Source organism: Xenopus laevis, chromosome 3L (genome assembly GCF_017654675.1).
Source record: "Xenopus laevis strain J_2021 chromosome 3L, Xenopus_laevis_v10.1, whole genome shotgun sequence".
Classification (NCBI taxonomy): Eukaryota; Metazoa; Chordata; class Amphibia; order Anura; family Pipidae; genus Xenopus; species Xenopus laevis.
In genome coordinates this window covers 25,569,670-25,582,232 of record NC_054375.1, presented here as the reverse complement: position 1 = coordinate 25,582,232, position 12,563 = coordinate 25,569,670, and the positions used below count along the sequence as shown (strand labels likewise).

Genomic DNA, 12,563 nt, shown 5'->3' with positions numbered 1-12,563 from the left:
ACCAAATGATATTTTCCTTAACTGGTCATCATTATAAATTATGACCACCTTTAGTGTTCAGTACGGTTTCTCAACTTCATTTTATTCCATGCTTCAACTTAACATGCTATTGGACTGTTTAATTCTTCAAATATTCTTTTACCATACAAGCCCATAAAGCTTGTGTGCTTAATAGTATGATTTGTCTACTAGGCTTGTAAGGAAGCCTGTTAGCTCTAATGCATTCTGGGAGTGAGTTAGGTACCCTGAAGCTTCTCACCCCATATACCCCCTATTATCTCTGTGGACTAAGAATGTTTAAAGGGCATCAGTTAATAGTGCTGCTCCTGCAGACTTCTGCACTGAAATCAGTTTTTCAAAAGAGCAAACAGATTTTTTATATTTAATTTTAAAATCTGATATGGGGCTAGACATGTTGTCAGTTTCCCAGGTGCCCCCAGTCATGTGATAAACTTCAGTCACTCTATACTGCTGCACTACAAGTTGGAGTGATATCACCCCCCCTTCCTCCCCCCCTCCAAGCAGCCTATCAGCAGAACAATAGGAAGGTAACCAGATAACGGCTCCCTGGTAAATATAAGAACAACACTCAATAGTAAAAGCCCATGTAAAAGCAGTTCCATAGTGCAGCACTGGCTCTTTCTGATGCGCATGACCAGGCAAAATGGCTGAGGTGTCTACACACCAATATTACAACTAAAAGAAATACACTTGTTCGTTCAGGAATAACATTTCATATGTTAGAGTGAATTATTCGAGGTATAAACAGTGTATTTTAGAAATAAAAACGACACCATAAATTCACAACAGAATCCATTTAATGTAAATTGTCTTCCTCAAAAGAAATATTTCAAAATGATTTTCTACTGTATTTGTCAAGGAAAATAAACTTCACTTAAACAACATCTATTAAATAAATTGTATTTTCTACATTCTTTTGGAATCCACAATTATAGCACATAGGTGATCACCATTTTCTGAACATTAAGGCAAGCATCACCACAAAATCTTGTTTATGCACCAGAATAGGGGCTTGAGTCGCGTTCCCATGACATGGCTACACAATTTAAGTGAGGAGAGAGAGGGTATTTGAGGAGTGCAGTGACATCTAGGAAATACAGAATGGAAAGTGGAAGTACTTCCCTGCCCCCCCCCTCCATGCCTGAGATATAGAGGCAGCCAGGCAGGGCTCTTAGCTATGAGGAAAGATTGGCCAAATTGGGGATGTTCATGCTGGAGAAGAGCTGCTAAAGGGTTGATATGATAACTGTGTATAAATATATAAGGGGATCATATAATAATCTCTCTAATGATTTATTTACCAGTAGGTCTTTCCAGCTGACACAAGGTCACCCATTCCGATTAGAAGAAAAGAGGTTCCAGCTAAATATTTGGAAATGGTTTTATACAATGAGAGCTGTGAAGATGTGGAATTCTCTCCCTGAATCAGTCGTACAGGCTGATACATTAGATAGCTTTAAGAAGGGGTTGGATGACTTTGTAGCAAGTGAGAGAATAGAGGGTTATGGAAGATAGCTCATAGTATAAGTTGATCCAGGGACTAGTCCGATTGCCATTTTGGAGTCAGGAAGGATTTTTTCCCCTGTGACCCAAATTGGAGGGGCTTCAGATAAGATGAACCTTCTAGGTAGATTTATTACTTTTAGCATAATGTATAAAAGGGCACCCTGATTCATATTGATACTGTAGGTGAACCTGTATCTTGTGCCTAAAATGCTACAGAATACAAATTTCTGTGTTTTGGTTAAATTTTTTGGTGAAAAAAAAGTGGAGTGGTGGGGATAGAGTAAGTTCGATCAACCAAAGCTGAGCAGGATATGTAAGACAATCTTGTTTTATATTACTGTTGCTGGACATAACATCACATTCGACTGTCACTTCAAGTTCCAACCCTTGCTTCAATATGAAACAGAAGCTTTTTTTTATTTTAGAACTGCATCCAAAAGCCTAGTCAAACAATATTGTTCAACTGTGGATTACCTACATTACCTACATGTTAGACTAGACTTTAGCTTGCAACATGCTTCATTAGATAAAATCAAATGGACGTGCTATGTTTTTCTTGAAGACATTCCACCAGTCATTCAACCGGCTTTCTCAATTCAGAATGCCAGTTTTTATGACTGGTGAAACGTCTTCAAAAAAAGCAAGTCCAGTTGATTTTACTTATTTCAACAGCTATAATATGACCTGGATGAATGAGAATCTTCAAAAAACATACTTCATTAAATTGTTTGTATAGGTTTCCACCCAGAATTGAGGTTTCCTTCCACCCTCCAGGCATTGGCTCCTGATAAACTGGCAGTAGTAGAGGATATGTTGACCCTATATAAATAAATAATAATAATTTGATTGCAAAAGCCTTCTATGGCCCTTAGCCCAGCAACACCAGGGAAGAATTCCTACAGTAAGACTTTTTCCAGTGGTCCAGTAATAAATGAAGATCATCTAATGAGATCCTCTTGCCCACGCTGTGTAACCAAACATAATAATGAACATAGCTGATGTGCTGATGGACAGGAACCTCATTGGAGAATACTTGTAAGAAATAAAGTGATGGATGACTTTTATGATGTCATATTAGGTTCTAATGTGAACATTGTTGTTTCAGGGCAAGTGCACCAGCAAGTCAAGCTATGACATTGAAACACACAGCATGAAGGACCAGTGTATCTGCTGTACTGCTACCCAGACAGAAGCCATGAAAGTGCCACTCCGCTGTGCCAATGGCACTGTGATTGAACATGAAGTTCTGCAAGCAAGAAGCTGTGAATGTATGTCCCATAAATGTACTCAATAAAACAAGGGAGTTCATGATGGAAGTCTGAGCCTGCTCTATGCACTCCTACTGGGCACCGTGAAATGCAATATAATGTACATACACGCCCAGAAAGGATTTCATGCTCAGCTGTGTTTATATATATCATTTCATGTGAAATACTCTCGCATGAGTTCATTTAACAACTGCTGTGCTGATAACCCTCTGGATAATATGGCAGTCATATACAAGAAATAAAGAGAATTTATTGTTGTAGTCTAAATTACTTTTAAAGTTAGGAAAAGGAAATATATATATATATATAAAAATATTTTTTCAATTGGTACATATACCTTTTAAAATAAAGAATATGGCATATGAAGTATATATTTGCCTTATAGTGCAATAATACGGGTCTTTAAGGAATATCACTTGTGTTATGTGCAAAAAATAAAAAAAATATTTTACATTAGAGTAAGCTTGTTTCATTTCTCCTTTTTTATACAGTAACAACTCATTTAAAGAAATGGTTCCTGTATATTTAAAGGGACACAAAACACGTCTGCACTCCTTTGTATAACTACACTTGCTAGACTACATACCTCCACATACTGTACATATTATCAAGGTTAAGGCATGCTGGGAACTGTAGTCCAGCAACAACAGGATTGTATTCAATATTGCTCAATTAAACTTTACCCTTACTCTCCAGGGCAAATAATCCTCCTGTAAGAATCCCAGATTATCTTCGTAAATCTAGCTCTTGCATTAGGCCCGATTTCATAGCACTGAGCATGTCTGTCCATTATCCTCATGTTTGCTTCCAGTGTAATATCATTACACCAAAATAACACAACAATTTCTGAAGCTGACATAGTGTTAGGAATCCACATTCTCATTGGTCAATTTTCTTGCATCTATAATTAAGTTTGTGATCATAATATCATAATATTGGAGAATTGTTTTTCATGTGTGATTACATTTTTGTAAACTTCTATAGAGAACTAGGCGCACAGTGGGACAGCTTGATGAATGGATTTAGCATTCTTTTAAATATCATAGTTACATAGATCGGGTTGAAAAAAGACCAAAGTACATCAAGTTCAACCCCTTCAAATAAAACTCACATCCATACATACACACACACACACACATCGACCCCTCCATGCAATCACAAACTATATATAACAATATATATACTAATTGTAGATTTTAGTATCACAATAGCCTTAAATATTATGCTTTATGTATTGTAGACAAAGAATAACAGTTCAGAATCTCTGCTTTTTCTCTGTTCTCATCAGCCAGCTGACCCCCTTCTGATATTAAGGGGGTTATTTACTAAAATCCAAATTTATTTCATAATTTAAATAAAAAAAGCTTGACCAAACTCACAACCCCGATTTTGGTAAAAAAAAAAACCTATAAAATTAAATAAAAAACCTGAATCATACGATTTTTCAGACTTTCCCCCCCAAATCACTCAATATTTTGGGGTTTTTGTCCGAAAACCCTGAATTTATCGGACTAAACCCAGAGCAGACCAGGATATCTTCCAATTGGGATAAGGACATCTCCCATTGACTTATACATCAACTCGACAGGTTTGACATTTTTCAGATTCAGGCTTTTTACAGCATTGGGGTAGAACAAATCTTGAAAAATCCAAGGTTTTTTTCCACAAAAAATAAGTTTTTGCCCCAGAAAGCCCAACCAGATAAATTCAGGTTTAGTAAATAACCTCTTAAGGGTCCGACCCCTTCCTGTTAAAAAATACTTTTGGATTCTTTTTACTTCTTGCTGCAATATATTGTCTATTGAAACCTGCACGACCCATGGCCCATGAAACACTCATTTTAAGTAAAGCCCAATACACCAATTTGTAGGTTAATTCTAGGCTTAATCATGGAAAGAAAATATCTTTAGATAGACTTACTAATTGTCCTGAATATTCTTGGAATGATTGATAAAACACTTTTTGCTAATCTATAACCTTGCTTTGATTAAAGATGACCATATATATAATTTAGAACCTTGGGTCTAGATCCCTGAAAGGTTTAAAAACATGTCTAGTGTAATAACTAACAAATGCGCACATTAGCCATTAAACAGGTGGTTCTCCTTTAAGTTAACTTTTAGTATTATATATATTTTTTTTCTTTTTTATTATCTGCCTTCTTCGTACTCTTTCCAGCTTTCTAATGGGGGTCACTGACCCCATCTAAAAAAACTTCTCTTTAAGGGCCCTTACTCACTGGCGTTCTGACCTGCGCTCCCCTGCGTTCGGTTTTTTGGCGTTCAGCCGCAGGGGAGCGCAGGAATAGACGCATGTCATTATTTCAAATGGGGCTGTACTCACTCAGGCGCGTGTAGGCGCCGAACGCAGGTTGAGACGCAACATGCTGCATTTTTCCTGCGTTCGGCACCTACACGCGCCTGAGTGAGTACAGCCCCATTTGAAATAATGACATGCGTCTATTCCTGCGCTCCCCTGCGGCTGAGCGCCAAAAAACGGAACGCAGGGGAGCGCAGGTCAGAACGCCAGTGAGTAAGGGCCCTAAGGCTACAAATGTATCAGTATTTGTACTTTTCATTACTTATCCTTCTATTCAGTGCCTCCCCTGTTCCCGTTCCAGTCTCTTATTCAAATCAATGCATGGTTGCTAGGGTATTTTGGATACTAGCAACCATATTGCTGAATTTGCAAACAGATTTCTGAAATTGCAAACTGGAGAGCAGCTGAATAAAAAGCCAAATAACTCAAAAACCACAAATAATAAAAAATGAAAGCCATCATACTGCACTAATTTAAAGGTGAACAACCCCTTTAAACCAAAGAATGGGTTGATATTTAAACAAAAAACAATTTGCAAAATCAGATTGTTTCCCAGAAATAAAGACTTTTTTCAATGACTTTCCATTATTTTATTTTTTTTACTGTTTTTCCAAAATCTAAGTTTAATGTTGAATGTTCATGTCTCTGGTGTTTGAGTCTGGCAGCTCAGTAATTCAGGTGTTGATTCTGAACTGTTACAATTTTGCAACATTTAGTTGATACATTTCTCAGCAGCATCTCTGGAGTATTAGCAACTATTGTATCAATTCTAACAGCTGCCTGTAATGAAACCCAGGGATTCTGCTCAGCAGGGACAAAGATAAGAAATGTATCAACTAAATGTATCAATTTAGAACAGTTTACAGGGTCGGTGACCCCCCCCCTCCCAGAGCTGCTTTACAAGGTGAAAAATGACCGTTACACTTCAAAATTAGAAAAATGGTGACACAAAAAATAGAAATTAATTGGAAAAAGTCGTTAATTCTGGTGATCTATCTGAAAACTAGTTGTTTGAAGGTGAACAACCCCTTTAAAGGGGATGTTCACCTTTGAGTTCACTTTCAGTTTGATGTAGAGAGTGATATTCCAATTTGCAATTGGATTTCATTTTTTATTATTTATGGTTTTTGAGTTATTTGACATTTTATTCAGCAGCTCTCCAGTTAGCAATTTCAGCCATTTGGTTGCTATGGTCCAAATTACCCTAGCAACCATGCACTGATTTGAATAAGAGCCTGGAATATGAATAGGAGAGGCCTGAACAGAAAGACGAGTAATAAAAAGTAGCAATAACAGTACATTTGTAGCCTTACAGAGAATTTCTTTTTCATAGGGGTCAGGGACCTCCATTTGAAAGCTGGAAAGAGTCAGAAGAAAAAGTCAAATCATTAAAAATGATAAAAATAAATAAATAAAGGTGGCCAATTGAAAAGTTGCTGATAATTGGCCATACTACAAGTTGATTAAAGGTGAACCACCTCTTTAATCGCCCTACGTGCCATTGCCCTAAGCTTCTGGCGGAGACTATTTAAACTATTTCAGAGACCAGATGCTTACAAGGAACACCTCTGAATATTTAATGCAGGGATACGTCTTCATATACTGTGTGTAACTTGAGATTAAAAAAAAAAAATGAGCGACCTATAAAAGGCTCAACTCCCTATACTCTAGTGCAGAGTTATTATGTCGAGGAACATTGCTCCCCGTGCAACCGTATCAGGACACTTCAGCAACTCATGCTGATTGGATGATTGCCTTGGCTTCTCTCTGGGATCTACATTGTTCTCTTCCTTTGTATCAATATTCATGCAGCTGTAACTACATCTATCTAAATAACCAACGTGCCATAAGTCCTTTTTTTTTTTTTAATTGACATACTTTATTTTTTTTATTTTATCCTTCTTTTTTAATTATCAATACGTGTTGCTGATGACAATAACAGAAGGTCTGGCTGATTAGCAGCAGTTGCATTTTGCCTAAAGGAGATTCCAACTGAAAAAGAATTAGCTTCCAGCCCCTTTCACAGACTAAGACAGGTTAGAAACAAAAGCAGATTGCACACAGTAGCAGCAACCCAGTCTTATCCTATTAGCACATTAGTCTCAACTCCCAGCAGCCAAATCTCTCTCTGCAAGATGGAAGCTCCATTAACCGGTGAGTGTTATTCTCTCTCTCTCTCGTTCTCTCTCTCTGTATATACAGACCCCAAACACTAGCAGTATGCTATTTTTATTACATGTTTGAAGCGTCTGCTGCCTAGTTTTTCTTATTCATGGATCCCAACAGGTGTGCTGAATACTGTTGCTGATACAGGATTCATTTGTGGCTACCTTTGTATTAAGATGCAATTATCCCCATTCCAATGCTCGCATTGAAATATATATATAGTGTGTGTGTGTGTGTGTATATATATATATATATATATATATATATATATATATATGTATATATATATATATATATATATATATTAAAAAAGCATATTATACAGAGTCAAGAGGCTTACTATGATTGCTGCCAAGGTCAATGCCTGTCTAAAATCAGATTAAACAGATTACAGTCTTGGTCGTACTCTAAATAATTGTGTATAAAGGATCTTGAAACTTAGGTTTTACTGGGCATTGCATAGTAGCAGATATATTCCTGAAGGTGCCTAATACAGGTATGGGATCCGGAAAACCCGTTATCCAGAAAGCTCAGAATTACAAAAAGGCCATCCCCCGTAGACTCCATTTTATCCAAATAATCCAAATATTAAAAAATGATTTCCCTTTTCTCTGTAATAATAAAACAGTAGCTTGTGCTTGATCCAAACTAAGATATAATTAATCCTTATTGGAAGCAAAACCACCCTTTTGGGCTTATTTAATGTTTACATTATTTTGTAGTAGACTTAAGGATGAATAGCCAAATTACAGAAAGATCTGTTATCCGGAAAACCCCAGGTCCTGGGAATTTTGGATAACAGGTCTCATACCTCTACCTGTTTGTGTATGGATTTATTTACAAACACCCACAATGAAAATGTAAGAAAAACTGTGCTCTGTACACTAGAGCAAAACTAATGATAGAATGGGATCTGACAGGTATGAGACCTTTTATCCAGAATGCCCGGAACCTGGGGTTTTCCAGATAATGGATCTTTCTGTAATTTGGAACTTCATACCTTAAGTCTACTAGAAAACCATGTAAACATTAATTAAACCCAATAGGCTTGTTTTGCTTCCAATAAGGATTAATTATATCTCATTTGGAATCAAGTACAGGGTACTGTTTTATTATTACAGAGAAAAAGGAATGCATTTTTAAAATTCTGGATTATTTGGATAAAATGGAGTCTATGGGAGATGAATTTTCCATAATTCGGAGCTTTCTGGATAACGGATTTCAGATAACGGATCACATACCTGTATCACTGTGTGACTGCCTTAATCATATAACAAACACAAATATAAACATATGCTGAACACACAAACATAACACAGCACTCTGCTTTGCATATAACAATTTGGATAGAGGTCACAGTGTTTTCAGCAGGTGGTTAATAAAAGGCTTTCTTTATAATTCATGTGCTTGTATAACTGTGCATAGTAAGGTGCTGGATAAGGTTTGTGCTGGAGTTTATGAATAAAAGAGATAGTTGCGTCCACGATAACACTGACGTGAATTTGATATTTTGAGATGCCGTTGAAGAGGCGATTTTTATAAGCTGTGAACTGGCATGTAAAACTAATTTTGGGTAACTACAAGGGAAAAAAGGAGTAGGATAAGAGTAACAATCATCAACTGACAAATACACACGGTTTCTGTTTGTGGGTGACATTCTTAGAAAATGTTTCATGTTTATGTAAACACTATAAATTATACAAGACATATGACAAGAAATACTGATCTATATATTTACAGTATCTATCTGTCTGTCTGTCTGTCTGTCTATCTATCTATATCTGTCTATCTATCTATCTATCTATCTATCTATCTATCTATCTATCTATCTATCTATCTATTTGTCTATCATCTATATATCTATCATCTATCTATCAATTATCTATCATCTATCTATCAATTATCTATCTATCTATCTGTCTGTCTAATTGTCTGTCTATCTATCTATCTATCTATCTATCTATCTATCATCTATCGTCTATCTATCAATCATCTATCTATCAATTATGTATCTATTATCTATCTATCTATCTATCTATCTATCTATCTATCTATCTATCTATCTATCTATCATCGATCTATCAATCATCTATCTATCAATTATCTATCTATCAATTATCTATCTATCTATCTATCTATCTATCTATCTATCAATCATCTATCTATCAATTATCTATCTGTCTATCTATCTGTCTGTCCGTCCGTCTGTCTGTCTGTCTGTCTGTCTGTCTGTCTGTCTGTCTATCTATCTATCTATCTTTCATCTATCAATCATCTATCTATCAATTATCTATCTGTCTGTCTATCTATCTATCTATCAATTACTTATCTATCTATCTATCTATCTATCTATCTGTCTGTCTGTCTGTCTGTCTGTCTGTCTGTCTGTTATCTATCTATCTATCTATCTATCTATCTATCTATCTATCTATCAATCAATCATCTATTATCTATCTATCTATCTATCATCTATCTATCTATCTATCTATCTATCTATGTCTATCTATCTGTCTGTCTGTCTATCATCTACCATCTATCTATCAATCATCTATCAATCAATCAATGAATCAATCAATTATCTATCTATCTATCTATCTATCTGTCTGTCTGTCTGTCTATCTATCATCTATTATCTATCTATCATTTACCATCTATCTATCTATCTATCTATCTATCTATCTATCATCTATCTATCATCTATCTAAAGGTAGCTCATTCTGTAGAGGAACATACCTAAGTAACTCTTTTTTGTATATTCTTATACCAGAAATTCTATTTTTTTTTTTGCCTTTCTATTTGTCACTCTCCAAACTGGTATTTAAAAGGTTATTTGGTTCCAGGGTCAGCAACCTCAGGAACCAAAAAGTAGGTTGTTAAGCTAGAATGTTAGTTCTAATCTTTCCACTTCTACAGCCATCCTTGGACCTATTGGTAGAGCCAATGTTCCCATAGGGGGTTACATCAATAGGTGCACCAGACTTGTGGCCAGCAAATCAGAAACAAAGGATGTTTTGAACTTGGGATCTGGAAGAGACACCACCCTACTCTGAAAAGGCCCCACACATTGTAAACCTGATATGCATCAAAGTGCCGCAGACAAAATGCAGATCACAGCCATAATTATACTTGAATAATGGGGAAATGTTCCATTATGGTTAAACAACATGGCAATTCCTAAATAAACCCTAGAGTGTGTCTGCTGAAGGTTGTTTGTGCATGAAACCCAGCAGAGGTCTATAGAAGGATTTCAACCTGGACAACATAGGGGCAATTTAACAATGTCTCTGGCACAAGTACAACTAAGGGGCACAAAATCTATTTGCACTCTGCACCTCGAATCAGAGGTGCTCTCTGACTTGCATATCTAAATAATAGCTAAGTTAGTGGATAATCAGGGGCCTCTACGTGCCCCCCCCCCCACCTGAACGCAAGCAGTGCTGTATTTATGCGGGAAGCATAGGTCTTTGCACTCCAGCTAGTGCAGGGTACAAAAGTGCAAAAAACATAGCATTTAAGTCCTGCTTTTAGCACTTTCCACTGTGTCCTGTGCTTTATATATATATATTCATATGAAAAAGTTTGGGAACCCCGCTTAATTCTCTGGAGTTTTGTTTATCATTGGCTGAGATTTCAAAGTAGCAACTTCCTTTTAATACATAACATGCCTTATAGAAACAGTAGTATTTCAGCAGTGACATAAAGTTTATAGGATTAACAGAAAATATGCAATATGCATCATAACAAAATTAGACAGGTGTATAAATTTGGGCACCCCAACAGAGATATTACATCAATTTTAATTTGAGCCTCATTTTGCAAAAGCAAGTGTCTTGTATTCTTGGAATGCGGTGTTCTTCTTATGCCATGCAAATAACTAAATTTTTGTCTCATCAGTCCAAAGCACTTTGTTCCAAAATGACTGTGGCTTGTCTAAATGAGCTTTTGCATACAACAAGCGACTCTGTTTGTGACGTGAGGGCTTCTTTCTCATCACCCTGCCATACAGATGTTCTTTGTGCAAATCGCGCTGAATTGTAGAACGATGTACAAATACACCATCTGCAGCAAAATGTTCTTGCAGGTCTTTGGAGGTGATCTTTGGGTTGTCTGTAACCTCACAATTCTCTGCGTTTGCCACTCCAGTATTTTTCTTGGCCTGCCAGACCTGGGTTTTACAACAACTGTGCCAGTGGCCTTCCATTTCCTGATTACATTCCTTACAGTTGAAACTGACAGTTTAAACCTCTGAGATAGCTTTTTGTAGCCTTCCCCTAAACCATGATACTGAACAATCTTTGTTTTCAGATCTTTTGAGAGTTGCTTTGAGGATCCCATGCTGCCACTCTTCATTGGAGAGTCAAACAGAATCACAACTTGCTACTGGCCGCCTTAAATATCTTTTTTCATGATTGGACACACCTGTCTATGAAATGCAAGGCTTAACGAGCTTATCAGACTTTTGGAGCTACAAATCTGCCCAGCGCTCCTATAACACCAGCCTCTTCCAAGCCAAACAAACATACTTTAATTCACTCATTAACTCCCTTTCTAAAAAACCAGCAAAACTTTTCTCCACCTTTAACACTCTCCTTTCCCCTTCTCCACCCCCTCCATGCACATCTGTCTCTGCTCAAGATATTGCTGAGCACTTCAAAAACAAAATTGACACTATCAGAAGGGACATTACACTACTCAACCCCCCTAGACTTGCACCACCCTCCCTCCACACTACCCAGTCTCTCCTGTGCTCCTTCACCCCTGTCACTGATGAGGAAGTCTCAAAGCTTTTGGCCTCTTCTCACCTTACCACCTGCCCGCTTGATCCAATTCCGTCAAAACTTCTCCACAATACCAATCCTTGTCTAATCAAAGCCTTAACTCACCTATTTAATCTTTTGCTCTCAACTGGACTGTTTCCTTCTCAACTGAAAACATGCTCTTGTCACCCCCTCTTGATCCCTCCAATCTTGACAACCTCCAACCTATTTCTCTGCTACCTTTCATCTCTAAACTACTTGAGTGCCTAGTCTACAACCGACTAACCTCATTCCTCTCTGAAATAACCTGCTGGACCCCCTACAATCTGGTTTTAAGCCACAACACTCCACGGAAACTGCCCTGACTCGACTAACTAATGACCTTTTAACCACTAAAGCCAACAATCATTTCTCACTACTAATACTGCTTGATCTCTCAGCCGCATTTGACACTGTAGATCACCCTCTCCTCCTCCAGTCCCTCCAGTCGCTTGGCCTTCGTGACACAGCCCTGTCCTGGTTCTCT

At 37.2% G+C, this 12,563-nt stretch overlaps 2 protein-coding genes across 2 annotated transcripts in view; both read left to right on the top strand.

Moving 5' to 3' along the window:
* The window catches only part of vwf.L (von Willebrand factor L homeolog), a 106,106-nt gene extending 102,853 nt beyond the window's left edge, over positions 1-3,253 (top strand). The window contains exon 52 of the mRNA XM_018251980.2: positions 2,633-3,253. Within this exon, the coding sequence (XP_018107469.1) occupies positions 2,633-2,821 (189 nt within the window). The 3' untranslated portion in view covers positions 2,822-3,253. The remainder of the gene's footprint in view (positions 1-2,632) is intronic.
* A 3,816-nt stretch (positions 3,254-7,069) lies between these two features.
* ano2.L (anoctamin 2, calcium activated chloride channel L homeolog) overlaps positions 7,070-12,563 on the top strand; it is a gene marked incomplete at its 5' end in the record, with an annotated part of 172,548 nt that continues 167,054 nt past the window's right edge. The window contains one exon of the mRNA XM_018251979.2: positions 7,070-7,268. Within this exon, the coding sequence (XP_018107468.2) occupies positions 7,070-7,268 (199 nt within the window). The remainder of the gene's footprint in view (positions 7,269-12,563) is intronic.